The following is a 25,024-nucleotide window of genomic DNA, read 5'->3' as shown; positions in this document are numbered from 1 at the left end:
GGGCAGAACTATTCTACACCTAGAGCTGGATGGTGGTTACAGAGTGTCTATGACATACAATTATTCACTGAGGTGTACACCGAGGATTTGGGTACTTTAAATACATCATTCCTCATTTTTAAAAGGGGAGAGTGGGACAATTTAATGGGGAAATAATAGTCTTTCCAACGAATGGTGCTGGTACAACTGTATCCACATGTGAAAGAATGAAGTCGGACCCCATTCTTTTATCAACATACAAAAACTAACTCGGGAGTTCCTATTGTGGCTCTTTGGGTTAAGAATCTGACTAGTATCCCTGAGGATGCAGGTTTGATCCCTAGCCTGGCTCAGTGGGTTAAAGATCAGGCGTTGCTGTGAGCCATGGGGTAGGCTGTCAGCTGCAGCTCCGATTCAACCCTTAGCCTGGAAACTCCCCTATGCCACATGTGTGGCCCAAAAAAAAAAAAAAAAACAAAAAAAAAAAACCAAAAAAACCCCTCAAAATGGCTCACAAAATCTAAATGTAAGTGCTGACACTGAAATTTTTAGAGTACACGGGAGGAAATCTTCATGACCTTGGATTAGAAAATGAGTACTCAGATAAGACACCAAAAGCACAAGTAACAAAAGAAAAAATAGATAAATCAGACTAAGTCAAAACTAAAAACTTTTATGCTGTAAATGATACCAATAAGAAAGTGAGGCATTCCCATTGTGGCTCAGCGGGTTAAGAACCTGACATAGCCTCCATGAGAATGTGGGTTCGATCCCTGGCCTCACTCAGTGGGTTAAGAGTCTGGCATTGCTGCAAGCTGTGGTAGGTGGCAGATGTGGCTCAGATCTCACGTTGCTGTGACTGTGGTGTGGGCCTCAGCTGCAGCTCCAATTTGACCCCTAGTCTGGGACCTTCCATATGCTGCAGGTGCAGCCATAAAAAGAAAGAAAAGAAAAAAGAAGTGAAAGACAACTCACAAAATGGGAGAAAAAAAGAGCAAATCATTGGTTTAATAAGGACCTAGAACACAGAATATATAAAGAACTATTATAACTCAATTTATTAAATAACCCAACTTAAAAATGGGCAAATGTTTTGAAAGACATTTCTCCAAAGAAGATACACAGATGGCAACAAATGCATGAAAAGATGCTCAAATCATTACTTATCAAGGAAATGCAAATCAAAACCATAATGAGATACCACTTCTTACCCATTAGAATGGCTATAACAAAAAACAAACAAAAACAAACAAAAAATAGAACTCTTGGTGAGGATGTAGAAAAATATAATGTTGGTTGAAATATAAAATGGGGCAGCTGCTTTTGGAAGATTTTGGCAGTTCCTCAAAAGGTTAAATATAGTTACCATTTGATCCAAAAATTCTACTTCTAGGTATACATCCAAAAAAGTTAAAAACATATGTCCAAGCAAAAAACTGTACATGAATATTCATAGTAGCATTATTCATGATAGCCCGAAAGTAGGAGAAAACGCCAACATTCACCAACCCATGAATGGATAAGTAAACTGTGATACATCCATAAGATGGAATCCACAATGGGCTATTACTTAGCAGTGAAAAGGGATGAAGTACTGACACAAGCCGTAATATTGATAAACATTAAAAACATTTTGCTAGTTGAAAGAAGCCAATCACAAAAGTCACACATTATACGATTCCATTTATGTGAAAGGTCCAGAGAGGCAAATCTATTGACAGTGCAGATGAGCAGCTGCCAGGGGTTGAGGGAGGCGAGGCAAGAGGAGGGGTGAGGGATGGGGAGTCACTGCTCATGGCGAGCAGGTTGCTTTTATGGCAGATAAAAATGTTTTGTTTTGTTTTTTTCATTTTTGGCCATCCTGCAGCAAGTTCCCAAGCCAGGGAGCTGATGTGAGCTGAAGCTGCAACCTACACCATAGCTTTGGCAATACCAGAGCCTCCAACCTACCATGCCGGGGCTGGGAATGGAACCTGTATCACAGTGCTCGCAAGATGCCATGGATCCTGTTGCACCATGGCAGGAACTCCATGAATGAGACATTTTACATTCTTTTTTTCCTAGTAAGGCTTCAAAATCCGGTGTTTATTTGGATGAGATGCAGTCTTATTTTGGTTTTTTTTTTTTTGGCTTTTTTTTAGGGCTGCATCTGCGGCATATGGAAGTTCCCAGGCTAAGGGTCAAATCAGAGTTGCAGCTGCCAGCCTATACCACAGCCACAGCAATGCCAGATCCGAGCAACGTCTGTGACTTACACCACAGCTCACGGCAACACTGGATCCTTAACCCGCTGAGCGAGGCCAGTGATTAAACCCACATCTTCATGGATACTAGTTGGGTTCATTAACCAATGAGCCACAACTGGGAACTCTATGGACGAGCCACGTTTTAAGTGCTTAAGAGCCACATGTGGCTGGTGGCTGCCAGAGTGGACAGTGTGGGTCTAAATCTGGCTCTTGTTGCAAAGTGAGCATTTTTAAAGCCTGGTGTTTTATTAAAATACTAATTTAATAATAACAAGTACTGGAATTTCCTGGTGGCCTAGCAGACTCAGCATTGCCACCGCTATGACTTGAGTTACTGCTGTGGCTCAGGTTTGATCCCTAGCCTGGGAACTTCTGCATGTTGTGGACATAGCCAGAAAATGAAAAGAATAATGATAACAAGTACTGAGGAGGAAACCAAGGCTCAGTGAGGTGAAGCGCCTGGCCCAAGGCTGTAAGCTGGCGAGTGGCAGTGGTTAAGAGCAGAGTCTACGGTCAGGTGAGAATTATCTTCTCTACAGGGTTGATGAGCTGACAGGAGACACCCATGGGAAATGATGGGCCCAGAGTCTGGCTCACACCCCACCACTCACACACCATGAAACTTTAGCTCCATCACTGCGACCAATATCAAACCACACAGGGAGAGGGGCTCGCTGGGGAGAAGGCAGAGACCTCTCGGGGCCACCAGCTGGGGAAACCCTGCACCGGCTCTGAGACATTCACCAACGCCACCCGACTCCCGACAGCTTGTACACTCACCGGACTGGTGGGTGGGGGAACCACAGGGCTCAGTCTGGCTCCGTCATCCTCCGGGGACTTCTGCTGGCCCCTCCCTTGGCCAACTGCTCTGGTCGCCTCTCTCACAGGACAGGGAGGCTGCTGGTCTGAAGTGCTCCTGGAAGGGACAGCTTGGGCAGTGCCCAGCAGCAGCTGGCCCAGGGGGCCAGGTGCCTGGGAAATCGGCTCCTGCTGGTGGCCACCGTCTGGAGTCCCAGGGGATGCTTGGGTGGGGAGGGGCTCTGCAGGTCCATCACAGTGCAGGGGTGTGCTGGTGTCCAGGCCGTGGAGCGACAGTGAGGCCTGCAGCGTGGGAACCTCTGTTTCTTGGCTTAGTCCGTTGGTTGGCATGGAGTTTACCTGGGCTTTGCTGAATTCCGACAACACCCTGGAAGTTTTTAAACAAAGAAACCTGTGTGACGGGTTGTCAGCTGGAATGCCCAAGGCTACTAGTGGAAACGGCTGTTTTGTGATAGAATGAAACAGAACAAACACCACCCTCTTAATCATGGCTGTGCTCCCAGCTCTCACACACACTCACACACACACACACACACACACACACGGCCTCTTCCGCTGACACTCCCACCAAGCTCGTGCCCAGCTGAGACTCAGGCAGATTGGTGGTAGGTGAGGTGTAGGGCCCAGAATGTCAGGTGAGGAAGCTCACAAAGCAGAGGAAAGGGTTTGACTGCCTTTTACCTTCGGGACAGGCTACTGAGGGCCTGGATAGGCTGCTCAGCCAAACACAGCTGGGTCACCGCCCCAGGCCGTCCTCGGCGCAGCCTCAGTGAACAGCGTGTCTCAGAGCAGGGTCCCTGACAGCGCGGGCAGCTGAGGGGCCAAGGCTCCACTCCCTGGGACACAGGCTTGGGTGAACTGAGAACCCGCTTTGTTCTGGAACAGTAACTGGGCAGCAGGGTTGGGGTGAGGGGCTGGGCGTGGAGCCAAAAAGGCCGCACATCCCCAGAAGCAGCTGCTGGAGAACAGTGTGTACCAGCTGTGTGGTGTGTGTTCCTGAGGGGAATGGCACTTCCTGCCCCTTGGTGGTGTTCCTGGGGCCCTGGGAGCCAGTGTTGCTGCCTTTGTGCACACACACACACAAACACACCCACACACACTTCTGGGGCTTCTGGAATGTGCAATGGCTAGTGGCTGCTCCTCCCTCCCGCGGCTTCTGAGAATCCAAGTCCTGTTTCTGAAGTAAACCTGTTCGCTGTCTCCATCTGTGCTTCCGGTACCTGTGGAGGGCATCACGGACAAATGCAGGCTCTCGTGGCAAGCAAGCCAAGAGACCACGTACCTCTGCGCTAATGGCCTAGACTGGGTCCAGAAGACACATCAAACTTCCCTTAATGTGGGTTTAAGGAAATGAGGATGTTAGAACTCAAGTTTGTATCTGATTGTCTTCTAGGTGAGCTCTGCTCTTATATCATGACGCCAAACAATATTTCAACACATTTTAGTCAAGAAGAGGTGACGAGGAGTTACCATCATGACTCAGCGGAAACGAATCTTACTGGCAACCACGAGGACACAGGTTTGATCCCTGGCCTCACTCAGTTAAGGATCCGGCGTTGCTGTGAGCTGTGGTATAGGTTGCAGACATGGCTCGGATCTGGCATTGCTGTGGCTGTGTAGGGCAGCTCTGATTCGACCCCTAGCCTGGGAACCTCCATGTGCCGCGGGTGCGGCCCTAAAAAGACCGAAAAAAAAAAAGAGAGAGAGAGAGAAGAGGTGACCAACCTATGCATTTCTGGGCAACTGAACAACATCAGTACCAGGGCATTTCAATGGGGGAAGAATAGTCTTTTCAACAAATGCTGCTGGGATAAGTGAATCGTTTCATCTAAAAGCATGATGTTGGACCCCTAACTCACAACATACAAAAAAATTAACTCAAAAGGTATCAAAGACCTAAAGGTAAGAGCTAAAACTATAAAACTCTTAGTAGGAAACAAGTGTATCTTTGGATCAGGCTGTAATTTCTTAGATGTGACATCTAATGCATAAGCAACGAATAAACACGTAACTAATACAAATATTTCCATATAAAACATGCAAATATTACCTTATATCTGATAAGGGTCTAGTAGCCAAAAGATATAGAGCTCTTACTACTCAATAATAAACAAATTACCTAATTTAAGAATAAGTAAAGGATTTAAATAGACATTATTTCAAAGGAGATATACAAATGGCCAATAAGCACGTGAAAAAGTACTCAAAGTCTTTAAAAAACATAGAGAAATACAAGTCAAAACCAAGAGATACTACTTTATGCCCAGTAGGACAGCTATAATAAAAGAGAGAATAATGAGTGTTGGCAAAGATGAGGAAAAACTGGAACTCGTATACATTGTTGGTGGAAATGTAAAATGGTACAGCCTCTGTGGAAAAGAGTTTGGTAGTTCCTCAGAAAGTTAAATATAGAGTTACCACGTGACTCGGCAATTCTACTCCTAAATACATAGCCAAGAGAAGAATACATGCCCCACAAAAACTTATGAATGACTGCTCATAGCCACATTATTCATAATAGCCAATAAGTGGGGGAAGAAATGTCCTTTAAGTGATGAATACATAAATGGTGGTATCCCCATGCAATGGAATATGATTCAGTCATGATAAATGCTGTTAACATGGATGAACCCTGAAAACATTCCGCTAAGTGAAAGAAGCCAGTCACAAAAGGCCACATGTCGTATGACTTGATTGATATTAAACCTCCAGAATAGGTAAATTCATAGCTAATGGGTAAGGGATTTCCTTACGGGGGGATGAAAATGTTTTTGAATTAGACAGTAATAGACATTGAATTCACAACCTTGTGAAACACTAAAAAACCACTGAATAGCACACTTTAAAACAGTGACTTTTATGGTAAGTGACTCATAGGTGGAGAAGGAAATAGATGATCTGTCAGAGAAAGGTGTAAATGTGTGTGTGGAATGTTACGGGGGTGGCAGGTGGGTGCTCGTCCTTGCTCTAAAGCCACACTCTAAAAACAGACCCATGAAAAATCCAAGGTGCAACTTGCCGGGAGCAGGCAGAGGTGAATTCTGGAAAGAAAGGAGTCGTTTCCATATAAGCAGAGGAGGAAGGGACATTTGCTGACCACGTGCAGGTGTCCAAACCGTCAGGACCGAAGGGGCCCCCCTGAAATGAGGGGGGCCCTCATTTGACAACATCCCCTGTGAGGTCCCAGCGCCGCATGGGCTCCTGGAGGGTAGTGTGGTGAGTGACCAAGGGCAGGGCTCCAGAGTCCACCTGGCTTTGGTTAGGGCACGGCTGTGGGCCCTGCAACGTGACTTTAAGCTCATGGACTTAATTCCCCTTATCTGAAAAGCGGCTGGGGTAACAGCATCTACCTTTTATGATGGCGACAAAGATTAAATGAGATAATACAGGTAAAGTGCTTAGAAGAGGTTCTGGCACAAAGTACTCAATAACTGTTAACCTCACTGACAGGACTGCTTAACCTCCGTGTACACAAACAAAAATGGAAGGAAAGGAGCAGATTTATTGTAATACTAGCATTACCCAAGTGGTTTTCAATGAGAAATGAATCCTAATCTATAAGGAAAGTTTTGTTTGTTTGGATTTTTGTGGGTTTTTTTATTTGTTTGTTTGTTTGTTTTTGTCTTTTTAGCGCTGCACCTGTGGCATATGGAGGTTCCCAGGCCAGGGGTCAAATCGGAGCTGTAGCTGCTAGCCAATGCCACAGCCACAGCCACAGCCACAGCCACAGATCCAAGCCGTGTCTGTGACCTACACCACAGCTCGCAGCAACACTGGATTCTTTACCCACTGAGCAAGGCCAGGGATCAAACCTGAGTCCTCATGGATGCTAGTCAGATTCGTTTCTGCTGAGCCACGATGGGAACTTATGAGGAAGGTTTTAATGATAAGAGTAGACTGGGTGTTAGAATAAGTGAATGACTTAATGCCTAGAGAAATGCCACCAAACAGCAAAAAGCTTGTGTGACAAATTAGTTTCCATCAAATCAAAACTAAGGTCAAGGTGAAGTCAAGCTCCAGAGCCTCACTAGAATTGGCACCAGTCTTTAAGACCCAGTGAGAATAAGAGAGACTCATACATCAAGTGGGAAAATGTGCTAGAGATGAGATTTTGAAGGACAGGCAAGATAAAGAAAATTTTCGAAAAATTTGAAGAAAAAGCAACATAGAATTGAAACTGTGGAACCGCTACAGTTCTTCCACTTTGGTCTGGTTCAAGGCCATGTTTTTCAAAAATTTTTAAACTTTGTACTTTCATCTAGAAAACAATCTGGAAAAAAACATGTTATTATAAATACTTAAGTGTGAAGTAAATAGAAAGCGTGGCCTGGATAGTCTGGGTGGACTTGTAAAGTACCCCTGACAAGGGACTCTGAGTCTGCAGTTTTCCCGGTCATGTGGATCACCGTGTTGGTGACATGCAGTACTATTTGGCAATCAGGCCACTAATAAAAGCTCAGAGGCAGTGAGTTCCCCTGTGGCTCAGCAGGTTAAGGATCTGGTGTTGTCATGTTGCGGCTCAGGTTTGATCCCTGGCCTAGGAACTTCAGCATGCCGCAGGTGCCGTCAAGAGGAAAAAAAAAAAGGAAAGGAAAAAGCACAGAGGTGGGCTGCATATGCTAGGAATCGTTTTGCCCAAGGGAAGGCTTCATGACAATGACCTCTAACACATATGACTGACAAAGGTTCTGCAGCAGCGGGAGAATGGAGGTCACAGGTGCCCAGTGGTAAAATGACACCACCGCCTGGCAAGCATGCACACGGCATCAGAGGCTGCTCCAAGCACTCTCCCTATCTCAACTCATTTCATCTCCCCAGCATTCCTTTGAAGCATGCTAATCCCCATGTTCTAGAGGAGGCCATCATGGTCACAGTCGCAAAGGTTGAGTTACTGGCCCCAGGTGGCAAAGCTGGTTACCGAAGGCCTCAGGCCGCCTGGCTCCTGAGGCCACATTCTTTCCCACTAGACTGTACCTATGCTTCTCAGTGATAATTATCATTCAGGCCCAATGAACACAGAAGCAGGGAGGCAGGGCAGTCAATCCTTTCGTCACAAGGCAAACTGTAATTTGGTTTCTGCAAAACACTAATAAATTTCATTTGGAATGTTATGAGTTTTGCAGTTTTCTTCATGTTTAATTTGCAGATGTTTTGATTTTATACTTGTAAGAGCTATAAGCACAAAGTGTTCATGCCTAATTTTAAGTTACAAACATTAAAGTAACATAATAACCTAGGTGACCTCTTAAGGGTTGGTGAGACTCTTTACCCTTAAAACACATACTCCAAGAAACGCTGGTCTCGGGATGCTCAGAGGCTAACTTGCTGTCCAGCTCTAAGAATGATGGCGCTGGGTGGGCGCTGGGGCAGGTGTGCGTGAGGTGTCCTCCTGTTCCTCACAGCGCTGTCAGCGTCAGTCTGTGCACCTTGACCCTCTTCCCCTGCGTTTCCCCATAATACCCAGGACAACACTTCCCAGGCGGGGTGGATGGTCACTGATTCAATGACCTTAAGCTGGAATTTTCCAATCACAAGACTTGTGGAAGAGAAAGGCAAGGCACATGACAAAGAGCGGGCCAGCTGGTCTGTGGCAGGAGGGGGACACAACCAGGGGCCAGCACAGGGGACTGAGTCATGCATACCACGGGCCCCGCCACCTCTGGGGCGGGGGCTGCTCTCTCCCAGCATGATACATCCCAACCCTCCTTTTTGACACTGAAAATTCTATCGAATGTGCCCAGGGGACATTTCTGGGGCCCACCAGACACTCTTAGGTGTGCAACTCACTCACCGGCATCTCATTCAATTTCCAAACAGCCCTATGAGGGAATTTCCATTATAGAAATGAAGAAACAGGAGTTCTCATCATGGCCTGGTGGAAACGAATCCAACTAGGAACCACGAGGTTACGGGTTCAATCCCTGGCCTCGCTCAGTGGGTTAAGGATCTGGCGTTGCCCTGAGCTGTGGTATAGGTCGCAGATGCGGCGTGGATCTGGCGTTGCTATGGCTCTGGCATAGGCCGGCAGCTGTAGCTCCGATTAGACCCCTAGCCTGGAAACCTCCATAGGCCTCAGGTGTGGCCCTAAAAAGACAATAAATAAATAAATAAAAAATAAAATAAAATAAAATGAAAATGAAAAAACAGACGCTCAAAAAGAGTTGGCAATCTGTGGGACATTCCTGGGCTTATAATTGATGAAATACGGCTTGAAACTAGATCTGTCCAAGGCCAGTTCATGACACCCAACCTGGTGTGATTCCCACACACGGTGGGAGCAAGGGCGGGGACCAGCAGGAGTGGAAGGAGGGTCCTGACACAGCTGATGGGTCAGGGGTCCTGCTGAAGGAAATGCTTAATACACGGTTACCATTTTTACCTATTAGATGAGCAAATATCCCAAAGTTTGATCAATACCTTCTGTTGACAAGGCTGAGAGGACATAATAAGCTTCTGATGGGTGTGAATAAGCATGTCTGTGAAAACCACAAGTTAATTTATCCCTTGGCTCAGCAGTTTTGCTTCTGGGAATTTACTGAACGGAGATGCCTTGAGTTGAACTAAAAGACCACATATACAGGTTACTCACAGAAACAGTGAATTCTAATGTCCATTAAATTCAGAGCTGATTCAATAAACTAAAGAAAAAAAAAAAAAAAGGAGGAAGATCTAACATGAAAAGATCTCCTCCCAAAGTGCAGAATAATGCATTTATAACTCATACCATCTTTTGTGGAAAGAGATGGGGGAATAAGAAATAAGAAAGAAAAAATTGAAATCTGTATATTCGTATTTGTTATAGAGGCATTTAAATTTGTACAATGCAAGAAATTAATAATTATGGTTATAGGGGTGGGAAAGACTTTTTAACTATATATATTTTTAGGTCATTTAACGATAAAAATAAATTACCTATTCAAAGGTGAATGTTAGGCCTGAAGGAAGGCTCTGCACAGGCCCCCTTCTCTAGTCACCTCCGTCCTCCACAGGCTTGCCTGTCCCCATGTGTCTGCTACCCCCTCAGGCATCATTCAGGTTTTATGTCCCCCAGAAGGTCTCCTGCGAGGTCCCAGAAGATTGCCCTTATGCATGTGCGTCACTGTACTTTTTGGAAGTTGTACACAGAGCTCTGAACAATTCGTATCTTTTTCTCTAGATGAAGACCATAATACTTTACACTGACTCTCGGAGAGATTAAATAACTTGTCCAAGGTCACCGGGTCAGAGCCGGGGATGGGACCAGCTCTGAGCCCTGTTTCCTTATTTTTTTTTTTTTAATTAATATATATATATATATTTTTTGTCTTTTTGCCTTTTTCTAGGGCCGCTCCCACAGCATATGGAGGTTCCCAGGCTAGGGGTCCAATCAGAGCTGTAGCCGTCGGGCTACGCCAGAGCCACAGCAACGGGGGATCCGAGCCACGTCCTCGACCTACACCACAGCTCACGGCAACGCTGGATCCTTCCTTAACCCACTGAGCAAGGGCAGGGATCAAATCCGCAACCTCATGGTTCCTAGTTGGATTCATTAACCACTGCACCACGACGGGAACTCCTCTGAGCCCATCTAAATGCATTCTCCTCACTGCCCCCAGTTTGCCTCCACATACAGCTCCCAGCAATTCCAGCCTCCCCGAAGGAATGTCCCTGGCAGCTTGTCTTTATGCCCTAACAGGAATTCAGGGCAGTGACAGATCATCGCATGCCCCAGGAAGGGAGGGAGGGCAGGAGGAAGAGAAGAAGGAAGCTCGGGAGGGCGGGGGCAGGGCACTCACTCTTGCAGAGACGGGTCTGAGTCGTCAGCATTGGCCGTCCCTGGGTCTGAGTCGAAGGACATGGGCTCCTCGGAGCGGTCTGGACTCTTGGAGCCGTTCTCTTGGAGGAGGCAGCTGTCAGAGTTGAGGCTGCAAGAGAGCTGGGAAGAACTGGCCGTGTCCAGGCTGAGGGAGGAGGCGGTGAGCTTCCTGTTCCGTCGGATCTTATGGCCCGAGTGCTGGACCTCGATGTCCTCTGAGCCCGAGGAGTGGGAGATGGAATCCAGAGACTCCTTCCGCTGCAGTTCTGCACCCGAGGTCGTGAGGGCGTCGAGCTCTGAGAGCGGGCAGAGCCCAGACAGGGCCAGAGGGGTGAGCGTCCACTCGTTTAGGATGGCGGACTTGTAGGAGAGCTCGAAGGACAGAGATGTCAGTCCCTGCAGGAAGCTGAGGAGGAACTCGCCCTCCTCGGCGTCGCGGAGCAGGGCCGTGGGCTGATAGTACTCGCACAGCCGGGCCTGCTCCTGCAGGAGCAGTTTCAGGTAGCACTCCATCAGGCCGTCGTTGAGGGCCAGCCGCAGCCAGGCCCGGCAGCGGCCCACGTCCGTGCTGACAAAGATCAGGTGCTCCAACTCTGAGATGATGTGTCTGTGAAGGCACAGAACAGGTCTGTTTCAAGAAACGTCTTCAGGAGTTCCCATCATGGCTCAGCGGTAATGAACCCGACTAGTAACCATGAGGATGTGGGTTCGATCCCTGGCCTTGCTCAGTGGGTTAAGGATCCAGTGCTGCGGTAAGCTGCAGTATAGACTGCAGACACAGCTCAGATCCCACATTGGTGCAGGCTGGCAGCTATAGCTCCGATTCGACCCCTAGCCTGGGAACCTCCATATGCCGCGGGTGCGACCCTAAAAGAAAAAGAAAAAAAAAAAAAAAACCCACCTGCAAAGCACTGAGATGCCACTGTATCCACTAGACAGCAAGAGCCAACAACGACTACAAATGCATAAAGGCACAAAAAATTCTCGGATAACAGCAAGGTCTAAGGGGAATTTTGAAATATTAAGCTATAACCCCTAACTTTTAGGGCTGGGGTCATGATGGATAAATGCCGTTTTCATAGCACCTACCCCTTGGGCCCCTGACATCAGCTGCTCAACCAGGACATGTCTGCTGAGTGCCAAAGGGCAAGGTCCTTGGAGCTGTGAAGACACAGGGTAAAGACATGGCCCCTACGCTCAGTCCAGGTAACCGCCTTTCACGGGTATACTGAGGTGAGCCCTGCTGTTTGTACAGCTGGGCTGGGCCATTATTCCTGGGTTGAAGTAAGACAAATGCCATAGAAAGGGTAGTACCCCAGCTGGGCCTTGAGGCAAAGATGGAAGCAGAGGGGTTTCCTGGTGGCTCAGAGAGTTAAGGATCTGGTTTGGTCACTTGTGCGGCGAGAGTTTGACCTCTGGCCTGAGAATTTCTGCATGCCTTGGGTGTGGGAAAGGAAGGAAGGAAGGAAGGAAGGAAGGAAGGAAGAAGGGAAGGAAGGAAAGACAGAAAGAACCTTTAAGGCACAAGGGACTGACAGAGAAAAAGGCATAAAGAGTAGTCGAGCAATTGGACTGTAACAGGAGTGGGGAGCGCTCTAGTTACAGCACAAGGAGCGGGCGATTTGGTTGCAAAGCCAAGTAATGTAGGGTCTTGAGTATCAAACAGGGGAAGCAAAGGGGGGCAATGCCCTCACACCTGGCTATGCAACAGAATCACCCCAGGAACCAGGACAGGATACAGGTGCTGGGGCCCCAATCAAGTGAATCAGACTCCAGACTGGCACTTGGAGCCTGTGGACTACAGGTTTCTGCTCAGGAAAGCAACCTGTCCCCAGCTAGGCAGACTTCAGGGTGGGCTGCTCTGGATAAGATCCCACCCTGTGTGTACTGAACTCGGCTCCTGAATGCCTCAGCCTAAATGCCCCTCCTCTGGCTGCCACTGTCCTCTGTGAACGTCTCCTCCTCCACGGGGGTGGGACCACACTCTGCATCCTCAGTGACTGAGCTCCGGTTGGCAGGAGCTCAGTAAATGTTGGCTGACTGACCAAAGGAAGGACAGAAGGAGACAAAGGGGACAATCAGAAAGGCACTATCACCCAGGAGTGAGGTAAGAACTTGAGATAGGGCAGTAGGCACAGAAAGGAAGATTAGAGACTGACAAGGCACCTTCGGGCAGAAGGTGGCATTTAATAGCTATTGGAGGCACAGTGCCAGCCGCCTGCTCCCGAGCCCCAGTGGTTCAGGGTCAGCAAGACAAGTGTCTCAGGGTGCACATCGAGAGGCTCTACCTGGATGCCACTCTTCTTAAAACAACAACAGGAGTTCCTGTTGTGGCTCGGTGGGTTAAGAACCCGACTAGTATCTATGAGGATGTGAGTTCAATCCCTAGCCTCATTCAGTGGGTCAGGGATCTGGCGTTGCCATGAGCTGTGGTGTAGGTCTCAGATGTGTCTTAGATCCCACGTTGCTGTGGCTGTGGTGTAGGCTGGCAGCTGCAGCTCCAGTTTGACCCCTAGCCTGGGAACTTCCACATGCTGTGGCCCTAAAAAGCAACAACAACAAAAACAATACCTTGTTATGAGTATGATACTTTAGCACATAGGTGTGCAAACATTCTAAGGCACAGAAAAATTCTGAAAAGGGCCAGACAGTAAAGATTTTCGGCCAGCATGTGGTTAAAAGGTGGCTCCTGCTCTGACCCAGGGGCTCAGCGCTGCCCCGGACCATTGCCTGAGGGCCTCACTGAGGCCTGGTCTAACAATGACTTCGCCTTGCCCCTCTCTACTCCAGGCACAGGGCTCTCCGAGACTTTCCTACGCAGGGAAAAGCCCAGTGTCCCACACTCTGAAGCTCCTCCCCTGATGCGAACCCCCTCACCCAGCAGCTCTCACTTGTGGGTGATGGCTTTCAGGAGGGGCCAGAAGACAGGCTGAGGCAGAGGCTTCTGGTGGGCACTTTTCTTCCTCTTGCCTCCAGCCTCGGCTCGGATGTGCTTGGCGTGCAGGCCATGGATGAAGACGGCCTCCAGGGCGCTGCACATGCTGTTGGCATCTCCGTCTTCGCTAGTGACCACCGTGTCCGAGGACACGTACTGCTTCTGCAACGCCTTCACGGAGCCCACTAGCTTCTTCTTGATGACCTGGGCAGCGGCGGACACAACACAGGCCTTTAGTACATCCCCCATGGCAACCCCTGCAATGTAACTCTGCCTAATGCCAAATACACAGGCCCACGTGCATGCACAAATAGATCTATGCATCTATATAGCAAAACTATACACAGGCTAACAATAGAAAATAAAGAGAAAGGAGAGAGAAGAAAAGAAAATCACACACATATAGCACACACATGGATACTGCTGTCATTTTTTTTTTTTGCACAGATATTTGTGGTTGGAGCTCCCATCGTGGCTCAGTGGTTAACAAACCTGACTAGTATCCATGAAGACACGGGTTCGGTCCCTGGCCTTGCTCAGTGGGTTAAGGATCCAGTGTTGCTGTGAGTTGTGGTTTGGATCAGGCGTTGCTATGGCTGTGGCTGTGGCTGGCAGCTACAGCTCTGATTCGACCCCTAGCCTGGGAACCTCCATATGCTGCAGGTATGGCCCTAAAAAGACAGAAGATATATATATATATATATGGTGGTTTATTTGTTTTGGCCTCACCTGGGTTATTCAGAAGTTCTCTGGCCAGAGATTAAACCTGAGGCACAGCAGTGACAATACTGGATCCTTAACCTGCTGAGCCATCAGGGAGCTCCTTGTTTGTTTTTTAAACCAAATTTCGGTGAGCTGATAGACATATAAATCTGGTGTTTACATACCGGCTCCAGGAGTTCCCTTAGGATGCAGTGGGTTAAGGATCTGGCTTTGTCACTGCTGTGGTACCGGTTTGATCCCTGGCCTGGGAACTTCCACATGCCATGGGTGTGGCCAAAAAGAAAAAAAAAACCCAGAACAATAAATACTGGCTCTATCATAGTTAGCGCCATGGGAGCTTGGGTGTAAGCTCACGTAGGACGGGGTGTTTCTTTCTACTTTATTCACGTGGCCGACATTCCACAGAGAGTCAGTAAGTTAAGAGGTAAAAAGTGCTTCTTTAGAATAAGAAAAACACTAAGAAATAGGAGCATGGTCTACATGAAGAAAGAGCCTGGACTTGGCAGTCAGAGCCCAGGTTTAGTCTCAGCTCTGTCGGTCACCAGCTAGGTGACTTTAGATATTTCACTTAACCTCTCCGAGCCTCAATTTTCTCATCTGTTAAATGGAAATAGTATTTCCTGATTTATAGCACTGGACGGATGATTCTGAAGGCAGGGCTAGTTTTTTATTCATCCTTGTGTCCTCAACACTTGGCCTGGTTCCTGGCATATGTACTCAATGTTTTTGCTAAACGAATAAACTATAAAAAATACATAAAGTCCTTTAGAATTATAGAGTTAAGAAAGTTCTATCATAATGTAGGTATGTACCTCAAAATTACCCAAGGGTTTAAAAAAGGACTGGAATGGATGGCAGAAAAACTGGTTTGAATTATTAGGTGATAGGATTATGGAAAAATATTTCACTGTTTCATTTTCATTTTAGCCAACACAATTATTGCCACTGTTCTTTGAAAAGTTAAATGTTCTTTTTTTAGAACAGCTTTAATGAGACATAATTTACATAGCATAAAATCCCTCATTTAAAGTATACAGCTCAATAGTTTTAGTGTATTCGCAGAACTGTGCAACCATCACCACTATCTAATTTTATCTTTTTCTTTTTTTCTTTTTTTAGGTCCGCGCCCACAGCATATGTAAGTTCCCCGGCTAGGGGTCAAATCAGAGCTGTAACTGCCGGTCTACACCACAGCCACAACAAGGCTAGATCTGAGGCACGTCTGTAACCTACACCACAGCTCATACCAACACTGGATCCTTAACCCACTGAGCAAGGCCAGGGACAAACCCGTGTCCTCATGGATGCTAATCTGATTTGTTTCCACTGACCCAGGACGGGAACTCCACCACTACCTAATTTTATAACATTTTCACTGCCCCCAAAGCAACACTGTACCCATTAACAGTCACCTGCTTTTTCCCTCTCTCTCCTAGCTCCTGGCAACCACAAATTTCCTTTCTGTTTCTATAGATTTGACTATTCTGGACATTTCATAGAAAGTGAATCATATAATATGCAGACTTTTGTATCTCGCTTTTTTTTTTCACTCAGCAAATCTTTTCGAGGTTTGTCTCTGTTGTAGCATTTATCAGTACTTCATTCTTTTCTATTGCCAAGAAATATGCCATTGCACAGATATACCACATTTTATTTATCCATTCATCAATTAATAGATATTTGGGTTGTTCCCCCTGTTTTTTTGGCTATGAGGCCACTATGAACATTCACGTACAAGTTTTGTGTAGACATATAGTATCAGTTCTCTTGGATGTACACCTAGGAGTGGAATTGCTGGGTCATATGCAGCTCTACATTGAACTTCCTGAGGAACTATCAAACCGTTTTCCACAATGGCTGCACCATTTTCCATTGCCACCAGCAACATAAGAAGGTTCTAACGGTCCCACAATCCCACCAACACTTTATTATCTGCCATTTTGATTATAGCCATCCTAGTGGGCATGAAAAAGTATCTCATTGTGGTTCTGATTTGCCTTCGTCTAAATGGCTGATGATGCTGAGCATCTTTTCATGTACCTATTGGTCAATGTGTATCTTTTTTGGAGAAATCCTTGGTCTTCAGGTAATCTATATTAAATCTCCATTGTTTTGTGGAAATCCCCATTTTAGCATCAATAAGATCATCCAGAAAGGGCAGGATCCCCTCAGAGCCTGCCTTTGCTATAACTTTTTCTCAACCCGAGGCCTCTCTTTCTGGACAGTGTGGACTCGTTTCAAAGTGAGAAGACCCAATGAGACGGCCAGCCTGCCCACCCCTTCCCCCACCCCTGGTCCTCCCTTGTCGCCTACCGGGATGGCGGCCCGGGGATCCAGTCCATTCTCCACCACTGAGAGCATTTCCACTCGAGCAGCAGCTCCCCAAGAGAATCACATGATACCTGCCGAGACAATGGTGACCAGATGAGCAATCACTGCCCCCGGTCAACTTCCTCTTACTTAAACTGCAACTGAAAGGCCTTCAAATACAAAATTAAAAACTGAAAGTGATTTTAAAGATGGAAACAAGGAAGGAAAAAATGGCTGAGCGCTCGAATCTCGTGAGGTAAGGGGCCCTGAGTACTCCACACCAAACGCTGGCACCAAAAGCTGGGGATGAAAGGCTATTTAGACACAGAACTGAGGGTGCAGCTGAAAGTGCCGAGAACCCACAGGGGCCAGGAAGCAGGGCCTCACAGTTCCCATTCAGAGCCTGGGCCTGGCAACTGTCCCTGACTGCTGTCCCAGTCCAAGGTCAGCCTGCTCAGTGGGGAAAAGCACAGCTGAAATGGCTTCAAAAGGAAGGGCTCTCACGTCACCCAGCTGCTGCTCCTTTGGGTGGCAAGGGTCTAGCTTGAGTAGCAGTGGGACATGTCTAAAGGGCAACAACACGGGTTCTAATCTCCATTTGCCACTGACCAGCTAGGCACACTGAGACATGTATCAGACCTTTTAAATGGAGTCACTGAAGGTGGAAAATGCTGAGCAAAGGGCTTGATATTTACCAAGGTTAAACAGCATCTATAACCCTAGTGGATGTGGCCACTCAAATCTACAGGCAAAGGAGTTCCCACTGTGGCTCAGCAGTAACCAACCTGTCTAGTATCCATGAGGATGCCGGTTTGATCCCTGGCCTTGTTCAATGGGTTGAAGACTCGGCGTTGCTGTGAGCTGCGGTGCAGGTTGCAGATGCGGCTCAGATCCCAGATCGCTGTGGCTGTGGTGTAGGCCCGCAGCTACAGATCTGATTAGACCCCTAGCGTGGGAACTTCCATGTGCCGCTGGGTTGGCCATAAAAAACAAACAACAACAAAATCTACAGGCAAAGAATCCACTGCCAAAGTGAGTCTGCACAAGTAGCTGAAGTCAGTGCTTAGGTAAATGACGAGGGGCAGCTGGCTTTCTCCTTGGCGCGGGGACTTTGGTCTGATTCTGAGGGGGGTGCTGCCTGGCCTGCCCCCACCCCCCACCCCCAGCAACTTATAGAAACCAGGACGGGACAGGCAGACTCATATCTAAATAAATCTCTAGTGGTCACACATCTAAGCATGAGGGGACACCAAAGAGGGGGGAGAAAAAAAGGTTACTGCTCTCAAGAACTCATGACCTGAAGCAGTTAATCGAACCAAGGCAGGCTAAACGGCTTTTGTACCCTTTACGTACATTGCTTCATTCATTCCTCGTAACCACCCTAGGGGGGTTTTATTACCTCAGTCTGACAGATAAGAAAGAGAAGCTGACCCAGGTCAAGGAAATTCCCAAGATCCCGGGGCTGGTAAACGGCTGCTCCATGACCCTCCGACCCACCGGCAGGACAACGCCAATTCCTGCTCAGGAGAGAGCCCAGATTCCTGACCGACTTCAATCCAACATCTCCCTTCTGGAAGATGGGGGCATGGCCTGGGGCTAAGGGGAGGGGGCAAGGGGGCAGGGGTGGCGGTGGCGGGGGGGCTCTTCAGCTGGGGGCCCAGTGAGTGGGTGCAAGGGAACAAGGGACGTCAGCCTGGTGGGAAAGTACAGGAGGCCGCCTGGAAGTGAGAGAAGCAGTGTGGCCCTAAAAGGTGGAAGGAAGATGCTCTGATTCAATGCCTGGCCCTGGAGTTGGCAGAGGGTAAGCAGGACCCAGAGCCAACCTCTGCAAGTAAGGGCATGGCTGGGGGCGGGTGGGGGGGGTGGTTACCCTGCAGAGCTGGTGCTGGTCAGCCAAGGTGTGACAGAACACAGAACACTGGCCCCTGGCCTCAGCCCCCAACTGGCCTCCTCACCTCACCACATCCCCCTCCCACTTACCAGGGATTCCAGGGGGATGGGAAAAGGGACACGTGCTGCGGACGGTCCCTCCAGATAATGCTCCTTCCAGGCCCTCTTGTGCAGCCCAGGAGGCCAAGTCCAGGTTCTCTGGCTCCAGGACCCTGGGCTCCAATCCCCTTCAGTAATTCCAGCAGCCAAAGGCCTCCCCTCAGGCCTGTCCTTCTAGATAGAGCCACAAGCTCCAGAAGCGCCCTTTCCTCAGCCAGCAGCAGGTCAGGCCTGGACCTCGACAATCTAAACAACAGCCTGGGTCCATGAAGGCCTCATCAACTAACTGACTGCAAAGAATACTCATTGGAGGGAGGGAGGCCGGCTGGTAGGTGGGTGCTCCAGCCCTGTAAGGGTCTGTGAAAATACCCAAGTCAACTGATGCTGAGTACCTGTCATCTAAAACCAAGTGTCAGAGAAGCCACAAGATGACTGATGGCAGCGCAGAGGAGTCCAGAAGGAGAACAGCCACTTGATAGTTCACAAAACAGGACCGAGGCTTTGGGGTTCAGGCCACGATTCTGGGCCCGCCTTTCTTTGCAAGAAGCCAAAGCACCTAGCTCTGGGTGCCTGCGTCATCTGCCTCAGGGAGGCAGGAGCCCAGCTCAGAGGCAGAATGTGACTCTCTATGACCTGAGAACTTGCTGACGGGACCGGAACGTGGCTGTGGGTCTCCTGACTGCTGGGTCAGCACTCCATTATTCTGCTGGGCGGCTCAGACCCCCGTCTACCATCCCGTGGGACTGGTTCCCCTCCCTGTCCTCAGAACACTCTTCACTGACAACAAGAAGCAAACCAAAGAGAGGTAGGGCTTCCAGGAGACTGAGGCCAAAAAGACTAAGGAGAGAACGTGGGCGACATCATCGAATGGTTCTTTAAACATCACCAGAGTTTAGCAGAAAAGGCGACATCTGTCTGTCCTTTGAGCAACTCCTCACCACGAGAAGTCTCCTCTCCCCCCAAGTACTGATTCACCCTGACATGAATCTCCAAGCTTCTCCCATATCATCTAATTCTTAAAACAATCCTGTGAGAAGATGATTATCCCCATTTTACAGAGGAGAAAACTGAGGCTCAGTGGAAAAGAGCCCCAGGCCGGGAGTTCCCTTGTGGCTCAGCAGGTTAAGGATCTGGCATTGTCACTGCTGTGGTTCAGGTTCAATCCCTGCCTGGCCCAGGAACTTCCACGTGCCGTGGATGTGGGACAGAACTCTCTAGTTTCCTCATTCTAAGTCCCTGTCTTTCACCAGATGAAACTCTCTCAGGTCTTCGGTTCCAAGGGACTAAGTATTAATTAACTTAGCATTCAAAAGCTCTATTTTATCAAATAAGGCTGAAAATCAACAAGAAACAATCTCTCCCATCAGGTTTGTAGTCCCAACCAGCTGAGGCCACGTCCTTTCCACAGTACCCAGGTTTCACAGCCACCCTTTCTGAAATATTCCAACACACAGGAAGGATTGTTCTGGTTGTTTTTCTTCATCATATTGCCTGGCCTTCTATACAAGTCCAATTTCACTTCCTCCAGAGACCAAGGAAGAAAGAAAAGAGTGGCTTAGATGAGACTTACATTAAAAGAAGAAACAGATGGCTTGGCTTCACCGCTTCTGAAACTCTCCATCCATCAGTAAACAGCAACCTCTCCTCCTTAGAGACTTGTCCGACCTTCCCAACTGCCTCCTCTTCAGGGCCTGAACCCAATCCTATATCTCGCTTTTCAGAACAAACAGCCTGAGGTTTAAGCCATCCAGCTGCTGTACCAGTTGATGAGTCATGGCTTTCAGTTGGAAAAGAATGACAAAGTAATCAGATGGAAAAGAATGACAAACTTATCTTCTGATTCTGAAAGGCAGCTGATCTTTCAGACATGTGAGCACTGAATGAGTAGCCCGCACCTCCTTCTACCTGAAGAAAGCTGGATTTCTGGACAAGTGTCCTGCGAACCTGGTGGGGGCGGGGGTGTTGGGGGAGGGGAGAGTGTGGTGGGGGAACTTGGCCTTTAAAGCAACTGGATACCAGCTGGAGGGTGAGAAACTTCTAGCCTGTGATTCCCAAACCAAAGGCTAGTGAGTGAGGCCAGAAAGGTGAAGTCAGTGAACAGGGTGTATCTTTCTTTCCTCCCTCTTCCTTCCATTCACTTGCTCCATGTTCTTATCCCACTCCCCTTAGGATTCTACCAAGGACCAAACTCTGATTAATGAACACAGGAACTTCGTCGACGAATTCACCACTGTGTTTCTAGGGCCTCAGAAGAATGTATGATACACAGTAGTGCTCAAAATATTTGCTGAATGAACAGATGAATGAAATATAAACAAGGCTCAGAGCAGGTATCTTCATTTCACAGACCATGGACAGCTGAGGTAACAATTCTTCAGTGGTGGGGCCATTAAACCACACAGCCAACAGGCTGAAACCATTCAGACATATCACACCTTAATTGGGGGTGGAGGGCGGGAGCAGATACTGAAGGGAGAAGGACATTCAATTTTCAAAGGAACAAGACTATAAATGGCAAGCAAAAACAACGGGTCCTGTTTCGGGCCCTTTAAATTTGCTGCCAAATGGCCGATCCTCTGAAGCCAGGTCACCAGAATTTGAGAGACAATGCACCCCAAAGGCCCAGGAGATGATAAATGCTGAGCATGGGGCCTGGGTGCCTCAGGAATGTCCCTCTGCCTCAGCTCAGTATCCTGGCTCGCCAAGTTTACGGGTAACCAAATCGCAAAGAGCCAGCACCTGCAGAAAGAGGAAGTGATTCAACAGGCCCTGTACCCGCCCTGGCCCGGCCTCCTCAGGACTGTCTCACCTATCCTCTTCACAACCTGCAGCATCATCTCTGGCATCTATTGTGTTCCCTGTGTTCGGCATTAGGACAAGTCTGCCATCAGCTCCGGCTGGGAGGAGCACTGGGTGAGAATCCTTTAACAAGTGCCAGGACAACACACAAGGCCACGGCCAACCCCACACAGAGGTCCTCCTTAAGTTTCTCCTGGGTCAGAAAACCACCCAAAAGGAAGTGATGGCTTCCACAGTCCCAGGCTGAGTGTGCTAGGTGAGTGGCCATTCCTCACCTTCTGGGTATCTGGGTGATATCTGCCCTTCCAGCAGCCAACACAAGTCATTTAATATGAATGCTAGACACAGAACCCCTGCGGGCAGGCACAGGGGACCAGACACCCAGGAAGAACCCCTGCCCGGAGTGGGAGAGCTCTGCTTCTCCACACTTATTTACCACCTCAGACCCTGCATGTACCCTGACGCTGCTCAGACTCTAACTGCTGGGCTCTGAGCAAGCACCGACATTTTGGCTGTTGAGAAGCCACTAGTGGGGTTGGCGGGGGACTCTGCCCTAAATGCTCAGACTGAATGGGGACTGGATCAAGGGAATGTAGAGTTGAGGTGGGGGCAGCAGAGGTGGAGGGCGGAAGGCCTCATTCTATTTATTCATTTATTTATTTAGGCCTTGCCCAGAGCATGCAGTTCTGGGGCCAGGGATCAAACCCAAGCCACAGCAGTGACAACACCAGACCCTTAACCTGCGGAGCCACCACAGAACTCCAGCAGACCTCATTCTTGATAAGACTGGATGAGGGTGGTAGGAACTGGGGTACCAAGAGTTGGGGGCGGTATGGCAAAGACTTAGGGATGGGGGTGTCCTCAGGGTGGTTGAAGATGGACAGAAGTATTGGGTGGGCTAGGAAGTTAGGGGCTGAGTCTGTGAGGACAAGAAGAGACATGTAAGACCTGGGAGAGGACTGAGATCAGAGTTAGCAAAAAGAAAAGGGTGAGCCCACTTTGGTGGTGGGTCTTAAATGAGAGTGGGGCAGAAGTGCAGTGTTTAGGATGGGCAGACCTTGGGAAGCTTTGGAGAAGAAAATTGATTTTTAGATAAATCAGAATGGTGAGTCTCAAGGAGGCCCGTGTGTGGCAAGGGGACGGCCAAAGGGGTTGAGAGATGAAGATGAGATGTGTTAGAGGGAGGTGGAGGGATGTAGCTGAGGTCGAGGATGGAACTGGGCTAGAGTGAGGTCAAGGGTGAGGCTGCAGTTACGCAAGACCGCTGGTCAGGTCACGGCTGGGAAATGGAGCGGACAGGTCAGCAGCGGCTGTGCGGACTGAAGGCTAGGGTTCGAGTGGCGTGCGGGGTGCGGGCTGGGATGGGTGAGAGCTCTGAAGCAGGGCAACCAGGGGTTTGGGATCTCGGAGAGGGCTGCTGTCCTCTCTCCCGTTCGCGTCCGGGCCTCGCCGCCCCTCTGCTGCCCACCTCGCCCCTCAGCCCTAACTCACCAAAGGGAGCGGGGTGGGGGACTGGGCACTCCCGGCCGCTGCAGCCCCTAATCCCCCGACGGGACGCTGCGGCCTCCCCGCCACTGACAACAGGAAGCGACTCCCGAGGCGCCTGACGACACCACGTCAGACCTGCGTCTGGCCCCGCCCCTGTCCCACGGAGCCAATCGCGGGGCTCGAAGGAGCCGTGGGGGCGGAACCAGCGCTCTCCGAAGCCGAAGTGTTCCCAGGCCCCACAGCGGATACGCGGTTTGGAAGAGTCCGGACTTCGGAACCCTAGCCGGGCGCAGAGAGGCACGGCCGCTGATGCCAGGCGGGATGCGTTCTTACCGCCCGCTTCTGGCAGAGCCTGCGTCAGACGAGATCCTGGCCTCTGACCTCATCTAGCCTCAGCACCATCTGTGTAGAATTAGTGCCGTCTCTCTCTCGGCATCCTTCAGAGAAGATTGCCCACTTGTAAAGTGGGACCAACGCCTACCCTCTTTTTGTCTCTCCCAGGGCATCAGCGTTGCCCGGTGGGCAGAACCCCGGCCCAATTTGGAGCCTCCTTCCCTCCTGGTGGCTCTCAGGAAAAACATCTTTAACCACACCTTATACCAAGGGAGCGTCTTGAGGTTCCCTGGGCATTCTTCTGTAACCTGCCGTCAGCCCCGTGCTGCACAAGTTCAAGCGTCCAGATATTCTCATATAGCCTTGTAATTGTTTGCTTTCCATCATAGAAATGATATATCTCTTTTAAATGAACTCAGAAGGAAAGGTCAAAAGTAGCAGGGAATGTCTGCAGTGCTTCAGACATTTAATACATGCAGGCTTTGATAGACTGGGAGCCTAGGGCCTGAGTGTGGGGCAGGGGTGAAGAGGTATCACTGTAGGTAAGTACAGGGGAACTTGGGGTCGCTACAAGGCTGAGGAGGGTTGAGGACAGACCAGTTCTTGGGAGCCAGCTCCACTAATCTCCACTCCACTGGCCTCTTTTTTTTTTTTTTTTTTTTTTCTGTTTTCATTTCTTTTTGCCTTTTCTAGAGCCACTCCCGAGGCATATGGAGGTTCCCAGGCTAGGGGTCTAATCAGAGCTGTAGCTGCCGGCCTACGCCAGAGCCACAGCAACGCAGGATCCGAGCTGCATCTGCGACCTACACCACAGCTCACGGCAACGCCAGATCCTTAACCCACTGAGCAAGGCCAGGGATAGAACCTGCAACCTCATGGTTCCTAGTCGGATTCATTAACCACTGAGCCACGATGGGAACTCCCTCCATTGGCCTCTTCAGAAAAAGTGTCCTTCATATTTCTGAGAAGGTTGAGGTTCCAGTGTAAGCAGATAGGGTAGGAGGTCCGGGGAAGAAAGAACCTGATACAGGTTTTTGACATAAGAGAAGCCATTTTAGGCCTAAGCCATTTTAGGATCTAAGCCTGGCCACAATGCTTACCCTTAAGCCGGTCTCAGTAATTAATGACCTTAAGGGAATGAAGGAATGCAGGAACAGAGGAAAAGCAGTCAAGAAACAACAGTTCAGCCATAAAACCAAGTCCTAGTTCCTTCTCAAGGGATACGCATAACAATCTGATAAATATCTTTGAGTTGTACTGCAAGAAAGAAGACTCCCACGCTGGTGGAGGGTGGTTAACTACATGCTAGGACCCCAGACAGGTGATGTCGACCTTTTCTGACCCTCGTGACTTCAGTCAACTAAAGTTTGAACTCTGTCAACTTTTACCCCAATTCTATGTTGAGTTCTACTCTGCCTAAGCCCCTTTGTGAGTGTGCATATGAGGCAGAATAATAATTCAGGTAGTTAGTGTAGAAATATGGGCTTCAATATATTCCCTGATTAATGTCCATGGTTTAAGATTTGTAAAAAAAAATCTAGGGATTTCCTGTCATGGCTCAGCAATAACAAACCTGACTAGTACCCATGAGGATGCCAGTTCAATCCT

General features: G+C 48.7%; 1 protein-coding gene across 3 annotated transcripts in view; it reads right to left on the bottom strand.

Moving 5' to 3' along the window:
- The window catches only part of PLEKHM1 (pleckstrin homology and RUN domain containing M1), a 51,209-nt gene extending 27,988 nt beyond the window's left edge, over positions 1 to 23,221 (bottom strand). The window contains exons 1-6 of one of the 3 annotated variants that reach the window (XM_005668715.3): positions 23,087 to 23,221; positions 20,367 to 20,573; positions 16,811 to 16,899; positions 13,731 to 13,978; positions 10,820 to 11,446; positions 3,006 to 3,411 (exon numbers count right to left, since the gene is read on the bottom strand). In XM_005668715.3, coding sequence (XP_005668772.1) covers positions 3,006 to 3,411; positions 10,820 to 11,446; positions 13,731 to 13,978; positions 16,811 to 16,858 — 1,329 coding nt within the window. In that variant the 5' untranslated portion in view covers positions 16,859 to 16,899; positions 20,367 to 20,573; positions 23,087 to 23,221. The remainder of the gene's footprint in view (positions 1 to 3,005; positions 3,412 to 10,819; positions 11,447 to 13,730; positions 13,979 to 16,810; positions 16,900 to 20,366; positions 20,574 to 23,086) is intronic. The other 2 variants (XM_005668717.3, XM_005668716.3) reach the window with 2 other exon arrangements.

This window comes from Sus scrofa, chromosome 12, assembly GCF_000003025.6.
Source record: "Sus scrofa isolate TJ Tabasco breed Duroc chromosome 12, Sscrofa11.1, whole genome shotgun sequence".
Classification (NCBI taxonomy): domain Eukaryota; kingdom Metazoa; phylum Chordata; class Mammalia; order Artiodactyla; family Suidae; genus Sus; species Sus scrofa.
This window is presented reverse-complemented; position numbering and strand designations above follow the sequence as displayed.